General features: G+C 37.6%; 2 protein-coding genes across 2 annotated transcripts; both read right to left on the reverse strand.

The window, feature by feature from the left end:
• Positions 1–237: 237 nt before the first annotated feature.
• LOC134471111 (olfactory receptor 5B2-like) lies at positions 238–10544 on the reverse strand. Its single transcript, XM_063229082.1, has 3 exons — positions 10428–10544; positions 8828–8885; positions 238–1172 (listed from the first exon to the last, which is right to left on the reverse strand). Exons 1-3 carry the CDS (start codon positions 10542–10544, stop codon positions 238–240), a joined length of 1110 nt encoding a protein of 369 aa, XP_063085152.1.
• A 4719-nt stretch (positions 10545–15263) lies between these two features.
• On the reverse strand, positions 15264–16211 carry LOC134471112 (olfactory receptor 5B2-like). The gene has a single exon (XM_063229083.1). It carries the CDS (start codon positions 16209–16211, stop codon positions 15264–15266), a length of 948 nt encoding a protein of 315 aa, XP_063085153.1.
• Positions 16212–16638: the final 427 nt, after the last annotated feature.

Genomic DNA, 16638 nt, shown 5'->3' on the forward strand with positions numbered 1-16638 from the left:
AAAAAGTAATACAACACCTTTTCAAGGGTTTTGATAAGCAGGAACCAAAATAACTCATGATTCAAGTTAGTTTTTCTGTTCTCATATTATGTTTCTGGAGACATTCCCTGCTCTCTGGAGAACAGTTGCTGAAATGTATGAAGGACCATAACTTCCATGGGAGCCATAATAAGTGACTGAGTAGGAAAAGAAGATCTGACAGTGTAGAGAGATCTAGTGTCTCTTCCAATGTCAAAATTAAAATCCTACAGAAAAATTTGCCTGCACAACAATCTTTATGAATGTACTCTTGATCTCCTTGTTCCTCGGGCTATAGACCACAGGGTTCAGCATGGGGATGACCATGGTGTAGAACACAGAGGAGATTTTGTCCTTGTCCAGGGAGTGACTGGAACTGGGATTCAGGTACATGATTATGACAGTTCCATACAACAAAGAAACTGCAGTGAAGTGGGTCGTACAGGTGGTCAAAGCCTTCTTCATTCCCTTTCTTGAGTGAATATTCAAAACTGTGATAAATATAAGCAGATAGGATATTAAAATAACACCTAGTACAAAAATAATATGAAAGCTAGGGATGAAAATGAGAATCAGTTCATTCATATGTTTATCAGAACATGCCAGAATCATGAGTGGTGGAATATCACAGAAGTCGTGGACCACTTTGCTCACACAGAAAGGGAGGCAGAACATCAAGGTGTCTCCAATATCAATAGCAGCAGTCAGAAAACTAGAGAGGTAAGAGCCAATGTCCAGGTGAATACACGCACTCCTCATTGTGATCATAGGGTAATGAATGGGCTTATACACAGCCATGAATTGATCATAGGAGGCCAGGAGGTAATTCTCTGCCATGGCAGAGAAGACAAAGAAGAACATCTGAGCAGCACAGGCATTGTAAGAAATAAGTTTGTCATCTGTAAGCAAACCAGCCAAAACCTTTGGGGTGACAGTTGAGGAGTAGCAGAAGTCCACCAGGGACAGGTTGCTGAGGAAGAAGTACATGGGCGTGTGCAGACGAGGGTCCAGCAGAATCACCAGTATCATCGCAAGGTTCCCGATCAGAGTGGTGAGGTAGGTCAGCAAGAACAGGGCAAAGAGGGGGCCCTGTAATTCTGGGGCAGCGGTGAATCCTAGCAGGAAGAATGTGCTCACCTCTGTGGTGTTCTCCACTGGTGAGATTCATTAGTTAAAATGTACTGTTTAATAAAGAAAGTGAAAATACATCGCTGAACAAAAATCAACTGCACCAAAATTTAAAAGTATGAGCAATTAAGAATTGGTTTCTGAGCCTCATTTTATCCACTAATAAAATGAATGTGCTGTTAGGAAATGTCAAGGGATTACTGTGAGTTAAATGAAACCATGTGTGAAAACAGCTCAGTGTGGGTTTGAGCACAGTGTTACTGAATTTGTATAAAATGGTATTTTCTGTATTGGCTCACGAAAGGTGGCAACATGGAAGTGGGTGGGATTTAATATCCTATCGCCTTGGTCTTTGATTTATCTTTTCTTATTTATTGAAGCCACTGATATCTTTTGCTTCCTCCAGTACTTCCTTATTGGGGACCTGGCCTAGATCCCCAATCTCCCAAAGGAGTGTCCTGTGAAGGCTTAAATAAATGAGATAAGTGGTATGATGCTAGGGCTCCAGGAGAGTCAAAACCCTCTACAGAGTTCAGGGACTCTGGTGGCTAAGACAGGGAATGCCTCTGGGCAGCTGGTATTTATTATTATTTTTCAAACAACACAGAAAACTGCACAGACCTTGGGAGTGGCTCAAGGACTTTGCAAGTAACAAATTATGTTAACAAGGAGAAGTATCTTAGGAGAGCTCTGGGTTGCATTTCACTATAGGAGTGAAATGCCTGCAGCTACAGTCTCCATTTAGTTAATTGGAGTTGCAGCCAGGTTTCCTCCGCCCTGATCTTACCTTGCCCCAGCCATGCAGCAGCCCTGCATGTATGTTCAATTTCCACTTTCAATGGCTCCTAACACTTCCTCACTCTGTTTCTTCTCCTGTAGAAGTGGCTGTGATGACTGTTTTGCATGACAACTGAGGAATTTGACACCTTCCTTTGCTTGACACTCTAATTGAGAACCGTATTTTGGCTTGTCTTGAAAGATCCGCAATCCCTTCTTAGAAACTTTCTCTGTGTCTTTGCTTTTGATACTGAGTGGAATCACATGTAAATGGAGGTTGCAAATTTGGGGCCCTGGGGAGCTGACACTAATGGTTCACAGGCCAGAATAATGTTATTTTTTTTTAAATCTGTTTATTCAGCTTTGATAAAAACAGACCTTCTCTAGCAGCCACTATTTACTGCCTTCCTCTTGGTCCCTAGCACATTATTTCCATGTCTGCATCTTAAATTGCTTGTATTTGTCAACATCTTATTTATAGCAGTATGGAAGCTATAACTGAATTATATATATATATATATATATATATATATATATAGTTTTATGTAATGCACACACATATAGTTTACATAATGCATATATATGCATTTTCTCTTCATGATCATCATTGTCTTCATTTGGGCTTACTCCATAAAAGCTACCCCAAAATATTTAATTTGATTACATTCACTTTGGTCCTTTTACCATGTAAAGCATCATAGTCTTAAGTTCCAGTGACTATAATGGATTGTTTTATACTTATTATTCAGGGTACCACAGTGTATATGAAGATAAAATGCAGCTGTTCAATTATTACGGCATTAGAGATTGTTAGAGCTGACCAATCTTTGCAAATTATGTAGCCAGTTTCCTAACTGCATGTCTGTGAAAGAGAATCAGAAAGGGTTATAAACCTATCCTGATTCATGTACCTGGAGTAATCTCATCTCCCAAAGCAGAACTTCTCACCTTAATAACAGCTGAAACACTGCTCAAATGCCATCTTTTTCATAGACACGTCGGTGTTAGATAGCTATAAATACTAGTAGGTAACAGAGGAGGAGGACATAGAGTGTGTATGCTTATTTATTAGGAAATGGAATATTTGAGTTTGCAGCTTTTCTAAAATTCCATATTTACTATATGATATTAACGATACAAATCCATCTATGACTGAGCATTAAATATGCCTTTAATCATGATGTATCAGATTTTTCTATATGAACAAGAAAGGGTGAGTTTGGGGAATTAAAGTGAAAGAGAGTATAGATCCCGTTAGTTAATTGATGACTAACAATGTGTCATTTAAGTCTGTTTTGGTGAACACCCCCTTTGATGGACAACACATTTACACAGGATGAATTTACCACTTGCTCGATGAAATCATAATCTACCATAGGTTTTGCTCTTTTTGTTAGGGAAGGCAGCATGTCATTTCATAAATATTGTTGTCCTATATCCAGAACAAAATATTTTTTTGCTTGTTCTTATGCCCATGAAAGGTTTTAAGGAAAGGGGTTTAGCCAGATCTAAGCTGAAAAACTCACAGAACACGTACTGGGCCCCAGTTGCCTTGGTATTAATTACATTTTTAATACAAATGTTTATCCAATGTAGAAGCTTACCTTGTACTTTGAAAAGAAGGGGAAAGAACTCTTGAATTGTGTGTCTGAAATAAAAGAAATCATCTCTGAAAGAACGAATAAATAATATTGGAGAAATCTTATCAAGAAGTAGTCAAAAACACCTAATGTTCCTGATGCATAAATAGAATATCATAAACACAGAGTTAGGAAATGCATCTTTAAACCTTGTATCAATCCTGAATTTAACTGTGTACTCAGAAGGGTTGTTTTATCTTCTGTGGAGCTCAGTTTCCTTATTTGTGATTTAGAAGTAATGAAATAGACCTTCCTAGATAGATTACAGAATTGGTTCTGTGCATAACAATTGAGGACTGTACCTAAGATCTTCGTGAAGGATCTCCCCTCGGCATGGACCAATGCATTTGTCATCACTGGAACCTTCCCTGACTATGGTTACAGACTCACTGCATGTATGGTTTGGGAAAAGGCTACAGTATGATAAAATATTAGTATTTGTTTCAATAAACGATGATCAGAGGCTTGTTCAGAAAATGAACTGGGCTACGGCCAGTGGGACTTCAGCTTGGTGAACAGAAGCCAGGTAACAATGAGCAGTGATGGAGCTCCTGGAGGATGCTTCTGAGGCCTATTGTCTCCTCCTTCAGCTCATCAAGGAAGCAAGTCACTAACCTGAGTGTGGCACCATAGTTCGCTGTGTTGAGAAGCACATGTGTACATTTGCATTACTTCCACTGTTTTCTTTTTTCTCCAACTTTTTAGTATGCTGCCACTCTCAAATATCAGGAGGAGTGGGTTAATTCATTTTCAGATATTTCCCTCACTGATAGTTGCAAAATTTTCTAAATTTTGCTTTTATTATGATTTTGAATTTTGCTATTTTATCCTTTTTTAAAAAATTATTTTAAAAAGGGTAAAACTAAACATATCAAAACAGAACAAAGCAGATCAGAAGAAAACAATGTGAGGGATACATATTTCAAAGCAAGACAACAGGAGATCATCACTATCATTTTGTCTCGTTTTCTTCTAAATAGTTGTCCTAATTCACACACAATGAATTCATACAAAACAAAAATAGTATTAAACTGATCAGAACAGAATGATGAAGGCATTAGAGGCTTTTAAAACCAGGCAGTTGGGAAGTCAACAATGGCTGCCGTAATGTCTCTTGTTCTCTTCAAAGAGCTGTCCATACTTTCCTGTATGTTGAAATTAAACAATGCAAAACAGACTAAAATCATGCTGAACGAAGAGTAACAGTGTTGCTGGATTTCACAACATGATGCTATGGAGTCAGCAGTGGCTATCATAGTATCTTTTTTTCTTCAAAGTTGCTGTCCATTTCACCATGCATTATATAATCGATTCTTATAAAATGTTTAGGAGAGGTTCTATGCATGTATGAGTCTCTATGTGTATACTTATCCTTTCTGTATTAGAAGAAAAACAAAACAGAACAAAACAAATTCCTAGAAAAACACGAAACAAAAAAGACAAATACATAACAATAGCAAAGAGCCCAAAACACTGACAATATAGGCCTTTAAACAAGATGGTGGGAGCATAACTAGGGTTGTTATTTTACATAATGATCTCTCACGAGTTCCTCAGATCACAGTACAATAATATGCACAATTATTCCAATCCTAAAAATGTTAACTTTTGTTTCAAGGACTTACAGAATTTGTAGCACAGTCATCTTTGCTATCCTAAATGTGTTTATATAATTTTAGATATTTTTTCTTTTTCCTCATTTCCCCTGAGATATTACTTTTCTCTCTTGAAGCAGATTTTTATCCTTTCACTGTATTTTTTGAGCTTTTGTATCTTAAGTATTCTTACCATTTCTCACACTAGGGGGACTATATGTTATTTACATATGTGAGTTTGACTTATTTTACTTAAGGTATGGTCTCAGGTTGCATCCATTTACTTATAAATATCTCAGTGTTATTATCTGAGGGACAATTCACTAAGATTTTTTTCTCAACTTGTGAGTTTTCTTTTGACAGTGCTGGAGATTTCTTTTGACATAAAAAAAAACTTTAATAGGATGGGATCCCAGTTGTTGATTCTGGAAAGTATTTCCCAGGTGGTTTAATTCTTGTTCATGAATTCTCTACCTATTCCTATGTCTTCAAGATTTCTACTTACTTTGTCTTCTAACAGATTCAGTGTTTCTGTTTAAATATTTAGGTCTCTGATACATTTAGATTTTAGCTTAGTGCATGGTGATAGGCATGGGTCTAGTTTTAGTTTTCGGCATATGGAGAGCCAATGTTTCCAGCACCATTTATTAAAGAGACTACCTTTCTTCCAGTGAACATGTATGGCCCGTTTATCAAAGATAAGATGGCTGAGTGTATTTGTAGTTGTAATTGTATCTTTAATCTATTCTGTTGATCTTCAGGTCTGTTTTTATTTCAGTGCCATGCTGATTTTATTACAGTAGCTTTGTAGTATAACTTCAAGTCAGGGATTGTGATGCCTCCTGCCTTGCCTTTGTTGCTTAGAATTGCCCTTGCTATTCTAGGTTTCTTCTGGTTCCAGATGAATTTTAGGAGTGATTTCTCTAGATCTCTGAGGTATACTGGTGATTATTTTGATTGGGATTGCATTAAATCTGTGTAACAATTTTTGGAAGAATGGCCATTTTCACACTATTTCTTCTTCTTATCCATGAACGAGGGAGGTCTTCCTATTTTCTGAGCTCCTCTTTGAGTTCTTTTTCAGGGTATTATAATTTTCCCTGAATAGATATTTTACTTCTTTTATTAGATTGATTCCTAAGTATTTCATTTTTTTGGATGCTATTGTGAAGGGTGTGGCTTCTCTTATTTGTCTCTGAGTGATTTTGTTTTTAGTGTATAGGAATGCTATTCACTTTTAAGTATTGACTTTGTATCTAGCTACATTATTGAACTCATTTCTTATACCTAGGAGTCTTTCAATGGAGTTTTGGGGATCTTCAACGTAGAGTATCACGTCGTCTGCAAATAATGATAATTTAACTTCTTTTCCTATTCTTACTCCTTTTATTTCTCTCTCTTGTCTAATTGCACTGGCTAATATTTCCAGCACTACACTGAGTACGAATGGTGATAATGGACATCCTTGTTTATCTTTTTTTATTAAGTGTGATTTAACTACCAAGCTAATATAACCTTTAGGAGATTGGTTAGTTGTATCCCTGTTGTCATCTCTTGAATGAATAGGAAAGTAGAAGCCATTTTTCAGCCAGATGGAGATTAATGTCAGCCCTAATCCTGCTAATTGAATTGGAAAATTTTGCCCATATGTGTAGGAAAGTGGGTTTCTTCTTCCCTCTAAGTAATCCTCTTGCAGTCAAGACTGTTGGTCCTCTACCCCTAACTCCTTGGCATTCATTGCTCCTGAACTTGTCAGTGCATTTAAGGCAAAATAGTAACTACATTTTCTGAACAAAAGGCCTGTTTTGGTGCAAGAATTTGATCAACTCTGGGGTACATTATTTGATTCCTCCTTTGACAGCTGTCAGTAAATGTCAGCAGAAGCAAAGCTTTTACTATTCTTTCCCATATGATTTAGATGGCTTCTCTTTGTTCTTGCCTAATTTACCAGTCTAGAACTTCTAGTACTTTTCTTATTATAGTTCAGATCTGAAATGTGGCCAAAGCCTCAGGGCTTTTGGAAGGTGATTGGATTATGAGGCTTTTTGCTGGCTTGCTATTGGCAGGTGGGTCCTGGGCAGAAGAGGCTGGAAGGGTTATTCCCTCCCCATTTGACCCCTCCCATAACTCTCTTTGCTTCTTGTCCTCCATGCTGTGAGGAGCTGTCCTCTACCATGTGCCTCTGCTGTGCTGTCCTGCCTTGGAGCCAGCTGGCTGTGAATTCAAATATGAGCCCAAATAAACTCCTGCTTCTTAAGTTTTGGGGGTCAGGTATTTTGTCCCAGCGATGTGGGTCATAACTAAGACAATAATAGAAGAGAAATGGTAAGAGTGGCCATCCTTATTTTGTTCCTAATCTTGGAAATTTGCAACGGTTCACCACTGAGTATGTTTCTTGGTCTTCTGTTCATGTGGTGCATCTCATTGATTAATTTAACTTGAATCATCCTTGCATTTCTGTGATGATTCCCAGTGATCCTGATAAATAATCCTTTTCATAGGAAATTCGATTCAGTTTTGGTATTTTATCAAGGTTTTTAAAAATATATGATCATCAGAGAAATTGTCCTAAAATATACTTTTATGAAACTCTTGTCCTTCTTTTATATCAAGCTATTCATGTTTTGACATGCATATTCTCAGTAAAGGGCTCCATTATATATAATTTAGCAAATGAACAATGTTCATCATTTCACATAATTATTCGTTTCTTATGTGACAAGACCATTTAAAATCTCTTTCAACAAAAGTCTCACATACAATTTTATCAGCTATAATCTTCATGTTTATATCAGATCATTTGTTCATCCCATGTATCTGTAATTTTATATCCTTCAACATGCATCTTCAATTTCCTCCCTCTCCCCAGTGCCTCAGTTTAACTGTAACCAGTTTTCTCTCTCACCTCTGCGAGTTCTTTTTATTCCCCTCCCTTTCCCTCCCTCCCTTCTTCTTTCTCTCCCTTCCTTCCTTCCTTCCTTCCTTCCTTCCTTCCTTCCTTCCTTCCTTCCTTCCTTTATTCCCCATTTCCCTCTTTCTTTCTTATACTACACAGAAGTCAGATCACAGAGTATTTGTTTTCTTACACCTGGTTTTGTACTTAGCATAATTCTTCCAATTGTTTTGTCTTTCCATCCATGGATGGTGGCTTCCATTGTTTCCCTATGTACTGTGGTTCATACTGCAATAGACACAAGAGTGCATATGTCTTTGGGAGGTGATGATTTCATTTACTTTGAGTATATACTCCAAAGAGAGATTGCTGTATCAAAGAGTAAGTATATTTTCCTCTTTGTTATGCATTTCCATACTGATTTCCACTATGCCTGTGCCAGTTTATATTCCAAGAGTATATAAGCTGTTAGATTTGAATAAGCATTCACAAAATGTTCAAATGTTTTAAGGCTTGGTTCTTGGGGCGGAAGCTTTGAGAAGTGCTGTGAAATTTGCTAAGCTGAGCATCATGGGGGCTTTAGCTCACTGAGGTTGTGCCCTCCACAGGTACTAGGGTGCCCCAGCTGAGTTTTCTCTCTCTGCTTCCTGACCTGAAGTACAGACACTGGCATTGGCATACCCTGTCTCTGTGCCACGCAGTCCTCATCAGAGGCTGAAACCAACAGGAAACCTTGACCAGGACATGAGTTGCCAGATCTGTAAGCCAACACAAACCTCCCTTTACCTCAGAAGTAGCTTTGTCAGTTACTTCATCCCAGCAATGCAAAGCTGACTATGGAAAAACAAAGGTTTCCTGTTTCTTTGCCAAAACTTGTTTTTTCTTACATTTTTCATAATCACCACTCTAGCAGATGCAAGGTGAATTTTAATCATGATATTCATTTGAATTTCCCTGATCATTGTTGTATTAAATGTGTTTACACATACCTGCTATTTTTTTTTTTTTTTTGGTCTTCTTTGGGATAATGTCTATTCAGATTCCAATGGTCCATTTTTAAAATTGAGTTATGTGGTTTTCAGCTTTTAAAACATGTGAATTCTTTAATAATTTGAGTATCAATTGTTTATCAGACGTACGATTTGTAAATCTTTCCTTCCCACCTGTGGGCTGCTTTTTCATTTGCTGATTTTTTTGTTGTGAAGCTTTCTTGTTTGATATAGTTCTCTTTAATTTTGCTTTTTGTTGCCTGAGCTTTAATTTGACATAACAAATTCATTACCACGGATGGTTTCAAGTAGCATTTCCCATTGTATTCTTCTAAAAGTTTTATGATTTCATATATTAATATTTTATCCATTTTGAGTTGATTTTTGCATATGAAGTGAAATAAAGGTCAAATTTTATCCTTCTTCATGTGGAAGTACAGCTTTCTTAGCACCATTATTATCGAAATTATATTTATCTCTTGGGTCTTCTTGGTTGCTTTGTAGAAAATGAGTTGATCAACTATATTTGGGCTTATTTCTGGGATGCCCTTTTCTGTCCTATTCAATTATGTATCTTTTTTCACTTTTCATACTTCAAAGTTTAAAAAATTATTTCAATTGATGAGTAATAATGTTACTCACACTTGTGTAATTATGTATGTACCTATGGGGTACAATGTGGTGAGAATAATGGCTATCAGAATGGACAGGAAGGGTGGATGACAAAAGGTAGATGCTGACCAAAGAGTCAGTGAGACAGGAAGAATAATATTTAGTGATTGATTTCAGGTTGTCTGATTCCAAATTGATGAAGGAATAGACATTAAATGCTTTCATCATGAAACAATAGTCATATGTCTGTTTTTATGCCAGTAAAATATTGTTTTGATCATTATAGCTTTGTGATATAATTTGATATTAGGAATTATAGTGATGCAAATTTCTTTCTTTCTTGGCTTTTTGGGGGTCTTTTCTGATTCCATATTAATTTTAGAAATGTTTTTATATTTCTGTAAAGAGTGCCACTGTAATTTTAAGAATGGTTTATTACATTTGTATGTAGCTTTGGAAAGTATGGATGTATTAAGAACATCAGTTTTTCCCATCTGTTAACACTGGAAATCTGTCTGTTTATTTAAATATCTTTCAATTTCTTTCATTAAAAGTTTGCACATTTCAGTTTTTTATTTGCTTGGTTAAGTTTATCCCTAAGGTTTTCTTTCTCTTTGTGGTTATTTAAAATAGGATTTTTTTTCCTTGATAGGTTGTTATTTGTATACAGAAATGCACCTGAGTTGTATGTTAATTTTCCATGCTGAATTCATTCACTAGTTGTAACATCTTTTGTTGATTCAGGAAGGAGGATTTATATATATATGACACTTACCCCAACACCACTTGCCTTGCAGCCACAAGAGGCCCTGGTATCAGCAGTATTGTTGCAAATGGGGCTTAGGGACTCATCCATTGCAGTCCACAGCGCTGCCATTACTGCAGCCTCCATCACCAGTTCTTCCCCAGAGAATGATGAGATGTCCACTTGGCTCCATGTCCCTCGTGCCACTACCCCAACTGCCAAAAAGCCACATAATAGATGCTGTATCCCAATTTTATTTTGTGTGTATCACACTCACCTGAGCTACTAGAGTGCTGTAACCTCACATGCCCCTCAGTGGTTGGTGATATCTCTGACCCAGACACTACATGCACCACACTCAAATTCATTAATGACAGACAGGTGAAGGAGCTGTAGGGAGATAGTGGGGAGAATGTCCAGCACCTCCCAAGATGACACTCTAAGACGGCAGTCCCCAATAAAAACCAAGGATGAATTATATCACCAAGGACCAATTTCACCAAAGCCACTTTTTGTATAGACTCTGGTGAGGGCTGAGTTGAGGTTGGAGAGGGTTTCTGGATAATTCAAGCTCTTTACCTTTATTGAGCGCTTTATTTCTACCATTACATTGTTACATATACATTATATTATTGTTGTTGCTCTGTAATATACAATGCAATAATTATATACCTCACCATGAAGCAGAATCTAGAACTCAGCTTGTTTTCCTGCAAAGGATGGCCCCATCTGAGGATACTGGGAAACAGTTCACAGCAGGGTTCTCACTCCAATGAGAATGTCATGCCGCCCCTGCTCTGACAGAAAGAGGAGCTCCAGGGGTAGTATGAGTAATGAGGAGCTATTGTTGTTCACCCTGCTTCCTAACAGGGACTTCTGCCCTATGACCTATTTTCAGGATAAATCCCTTCACTATGAAAGCTATCTCCTAAGATTCGTGTCGACAACTTATTGACCAGATGAAATACCAACAATAAGCAAAAAAGTAGTATGAGAAAATATGGTAACATGATACATGCCAAGCAACACAATAATTTTTAGCAACAGTACTCAAAGAAAATGATATTGATGAAGAAGTTGATAAAGAATTTAAAAGAATGATTCCAAGGAAACTCCATAAAGTAAGGCAATTCAGATAAACAATTTAATAAAATTAGAAAAATAATTCACGATATAATTAATGAATTAGCAAAGCAATAGAGATAGCTGAGAATGCTTGGATTTGATGTGGTTTGGCCACCTGAACTCTTGCAGAAGTTTAATCTCCCCAATTCTATGTGAAAGAATTTTACAGAAAGGAAATTTAATTTGAGGATGGTTTCTTGAGGTGAGTCCTTGGAACATATTAGAATTAGAAAAGGACATTAGGATGCAACTCCTGACTGGAACCTGATGGCAATATGAGGGAGAGAGACCACACAGGCAGATATGATCCTCTCTTTCCTTGTTGTGTGATGCTGTTTTCTATCTTTGTATTCTGTTAGCAGAAAGCTCATACCACACAAGACCCCTAGAGCATGAATTTATAGAACTGGGACCCAAAATGAACCTGTTTTCTTCAAAACATAGTCTGCCTCTAATATTTACTTACAGTGACAATGTATGACAAAGACAAGAGCTTTAAAACAAACTAGATGAAATAGAAAAAAGAATTTTTAAAGTGGAAGACAGATCTTTCGGAATAGCCATATGAAATAGGAGAAAAAAATAATGGCAATGATAAATACAGATCCAGAACAGAAAGGAATAACAAATATATCTAATGAAATAATAGCTAAAAAACTCCCGAGTGGTAGAAAAGACATGAATATCTAGGAATACGAAGTCTAAAGAGTCTCAAATAGATTTGTTCAAAACAGATCTGTACCATAATAAAGTCAAACTGTCAAAAATCCAAGACAAAGATTTCTAAAACAGCCAAGAAAAAAAGAAGTCACACAGAAAATAGAATAGATTAAAAGTAGATTTATCTGCAGAAATCTTACAGTCCAGGAAAAAAAACATAATGAAATATTTAAAATTCTAAAAGAAAAAAAAAAAAGAACTTCCCATCAAGAATACTGTAGTTATTATGCTCTTTTCAGGAATAAAGAAAAAATAAGGACATTCCAAGACAAGCCAAACCCTGAGTTTTGACCTTACTAAATTGACTTTACATAAGATGCCCAGAGAAGTCTTACATCTGTACAAGAGTGTCTTGGTTATGTTTCTCTTGTTGTTCAGACAAAATATCCACACTCAAAGTTAAAGAAGGAAAAGTTTATTTTGCTCATAGTTTGTGGAGGTTTCAGTCTGTAATCAGCTGGCTCCTAAGGCAGAGTGATACATGGCCAAGGACAACAGTTCATGGTGGCAGAAAACAGCACAAGCAACAAAAGCAAAAGGGAGGATCACAGAGAGAAGCCTATTTCTGTGCCTTACAATGTATGTAAGCCACACTCACTTGGGAGTAGCACTCACATCCATGATCCCAGCATTCACAGACTCTGGAAGCCCACTTCCATGGTTTCATAAGGCTTTTGGGGGACATCCAGACACAAACCATAACAGAAGGACAAGCGTCACAAAAGTGTGTCCAGTTTTAAAACCCATTAAGAGGGCAGATGCATATAAGATAAAATGAAAACAAAGCTGTACTAGTATAGAAAACCACTAAAGATTGAAAATAAGATTGCAGCTAAGGTCCTCCAGTGATTCTCTATATAAAAAGGTGCTCAAATAATAAAAAATTCACTACATGAGTTTCCCAAGAGCTTGGGAAGCCAGATGAGACAATATAGAGCCTGGTTTCAGTACAACGGATACACTAAAGAAACCAGAAAGAGGAACATTATTTGCCTAACCCAATTCCCTGTGGAATGAGACTCATCCAACTTAGAGGAGAGAGAAAGAAATTAAGTTCAGATTTTAGACTTCAAACACAACCAGTTCTGGCACAGTGAAACTCAGGGTTGGGCAGAGTCCCACAGTCTGTGTGCCCCACACAAATGTACTGAGAAGGAGCCTCAGGACTGTATTTAGCTCTATGGAGTGTTTCCACTACACTTTCCTCAACTCAGGTGGCAAAGCAAGGAACCAGATCTGATGAGCTGGCGAGTAAGGAAAAAAGTCAGAGCAGGATTTTTCCTTGGAATTCAGTGCCAGGAAAACTACAGTAAGATTCAGCATGAGACAGTAAATGAACACCCCAGGAGACCTGCCCCAGCACCAGGCAGAGACATGTGTCCTGATAGAATGGCCTCATGTTTTGGTCCACATCTGTAGCTTCACAACCAAGGCAAAACCAGCTTAGTGTCAGCCTATGTGGCAAAAGGACTCTTGAAAATTTACGAAGCACAGAAAAGGGGAAGACTCTTTCTTCCAGCTGGTCGGGCAGTAAGTGGGACACAGGGCTGTTTTGGAACTTGATGTTAAACTGGAAAACCCCTGAACTGGGCAGCTCTAATGCCTATTTCCTAGCACTGCTCTCACACAAATAGTTTCTGGATCCTACCCAATGGGAGGCGGAGATCTGTAACCCAAGCAATTGAATTTCTGTTTGAACCAATGCTACATATAAGTGCAGTAGTGTCCGGCCATAAACATGCCCCAGCACGTATTATTTCTTGTTACACTGTACTTAATGGATTCTGGACCCTGTGGATAAGGTCATGTTTTAGTATTGATGGCGAGCAGGCTGCCCACTCTACTACTTCTCAACCTATAAAGTACAACATGGAGAGAGTGATTGCATAGTTGTCTTCTGGGGAATGAAAAGTGAGGTGGTACGCAGTCCTTGCAGAGGTTTATTTCCCTCATGATGAGGATTAGATTGGGTTTAATCCTGAAAGTCCTGGACACAAGCCCGGGACTAGAGATGAGGAACCCAGGCCTAGGTAGAGGCTTTCAGAGATGGACTGACAGTGTTAGGCAATCCCACAGTCACATAAAGAACACATTGACTGCAGGTTTGTAACACAGATTTGGGGTACCCTCTAGTGCTGAAACAGTGACAATACACTAAAAATGGATTCAAAACAGACTTGGAGTTTAGTCACCAAGTGCTGAAATACTGGGAGTGATGCTAAGCTCAAAAGAAAAAAATCACACTGCTTAGAAGCTCTAGAATGACAGGCACAGTGTCAAATTATGAAGATTATATTCTGTAGCATGTAATCATTTAATATACAGAAAATATTATTTGTCAACAGGCATCAAGAACCTTTAGGAAATTATAACCTTACCTAACTGACAAAACACAATACAAAAGCCAAAGCGCCTAGCAATAGAAATCTTCAAACTTTCAGGTGAAATCTATGAATTCTTAAAAAAAAAAAAAAAGAAACTGAAGGAAAGTCCACGAGCTTCAAAGAAAATATGTACAAATGATTCAACTAAGAATTTGGAGTAATTAAGAAAAAACCAAAACAGTACTGAAAAGTATAGAAATCAAAATAAAAAATTTGAAGTGTGAAGATTTGTTTTGGGTTTCTTTGCACTCCTGTTTTATTTTGATTTTTATTTATTCACTTATTTTTTGTCTTTTTGCTTTTTATTGGTACCGGGGATCTAACTCACGACTGCCTGCTTGCAAGGCAGGCACTTATGCCACTGAGCTAAATCCCCAGCCCCTGCACTCCTGTTTTAAAAAGTATTTGCAATGATTTTTGTTTACCATGACAGGTAATAAAAGTGAAAAACACAACCAAATCTGAAGATAGCTTTATTTTTCATGTAAATATTACATTTTTGCACATAGTGTTTTCTTTTTTCTACAAACAGGACTACAGAAGTAATAGCCTATTAGTCTATTACTTAAATCAATGTGGGTCTTAAAATGAAACTAAGTAAAAGAAGAAATCCAGAGAAGTCTATGACTGGATAGTGTCACCATGCACCAGTAAAATAAAGCTCTTTTACCTTCAAAATAAGTGTTTTGAATGCACTCTTAACCTCCTTGTTCCTCAGGCTGTAGACTATGGGGTTCAGCATGGGGATGACTATGGTGTAGAACACAGAGGAGATTTTGTTCGTGTCCATGGAGTGACTGGAGCTGGGCTGCAGGTACATGAAGATGATAGTGCCATAGAAGATGGAGACGGCAGTGAAGTGGGAGGCACAGGTGGACAGAGCCTTTCGATGCCCTGCACCTGAATGCAACTTTATGATGGTACCAAAAATGAATATGTAGGATATCAAGATAACAAGGAGAGCGAAAAAGATATTAAAGCCTGCAATATAAACAAGAACAAGTTCACTGAAATGTCTATCAGAACAGGAGAGAACCATGACTGCCGGAATATCACAGAAAAAATGGTGGACCACATTGTCATTACACAAGGAGAGACTGAATGTGTCTCCAACGTGGATGGAGGCATTCAGGAAGCCACAGATATAGGAGCCTAGGATAAGACAAGAGCACACACTTGTGGTCATGGTGGTGGTGTAATGTAAAGGCTTGCACACTGCAGCATAGCGGTCATAGGCCATAGAGGCCAACAGGTAACTTTCCACAGTAGCAAAAGCTACAAAAAAGAACATCTGAGCAGCACAAGCATTGTAGGAAATGGCCTGGTCTCCCACAAGCAGCCCAGCCACAACAGTGGGAGAAACAGCAGAAGAGTATCCCAAGTCCACCAGGGACAGGTTACCTAGGAAGAAGTACATGGGGGTGTGCAGACGAGAATCTAAAAGAATCGAAGCAATCATCCCCAGGTTTCCAAACACATTGATAAGGTAGATGAAAATGATAATGACACAGATGGGCACTTGTAATTCTGGAGCATTGGTTAGTCCTAGGAGAATGAACTCTGTCACTTCTGTCCTGTTCTCCATCAATGTTGTCTGCAAGTCAGAAGGTTATGTCCCCTGTAGCAAAGGAAAGTAAAGGGTAAGAGTATTAATAGGTGCTGTGGAACAGATATGCCACTAAAATGTAAGTGTTTGTATACCAAATACAGGACTTTGGTGCAGCAATAGTAGGCATCTCAAGTTATCTATGTGAATGTGAGGTTATGTAAAACCAAGCAGCTTATCTACACTGTTGCACTGGAAATATATGATTGAATATTCTAAGTTTAAATTTCATGTCATTGTAGTTTTTGGTGAGTATTTTGAATTATTCAATATAACAACTTTGGATATATACATATCATGATATCTACTCATATCATATCATAATACATATCCATATCATAATATACCTTGTATATATTATATACAGATACATAATATATGTCCATACAATTATATATATACATAT

Source organism: Cavia porcellus, unplaced genomic scaffold (assembly GCF_034190915.1).
Source record: "Cavia porcellus strain 051 isolate PalLab524CR breed Dunkin Hartley unplaced genomic scaffold, mCavPor4.1 scaffold_17, whole genome shotgun sequence".
NCBI classification, from domain to species: Eukaryota; Metazoa; Chordata; class Mammalia; order Rodentia; family Caviidae; genus Cavia; species Cavia porcellus.

Excerpts from the sequence above, each read along its gene's own strand:
- LOC134471111 (XM_063229082.1), bottom strand. The coding sequence starts at position 10,544 with ATGGAGGCTGCAGTAATGGCAGCGCTGTGGACTGCAATGGATGAGTCC. Across the intron at positions 8,886-10,427 it reads GCAAGGCAAGTGGTGTTGGG|TCAGCTTTGCATTGCTGGGA; the intron begins GTAAGTGTCATA and ends GTTTTTCCATAG. Across the intron at positions 1,173-8,827 it reads TACTTCTGAGGTAAAGGGAG|TGGAGAACACCACAGAGGTG; the intron begins GTTTGTGTTGGC and ends GAATCTCACCAG.
- LOC134471112 (XM_063229083.1), bottom strand. The coding sequence starts at position 16,211 with ATGGAGAACAGGACAGAAGTGACAGAGTTCATTCTCCTAGGACTAACC.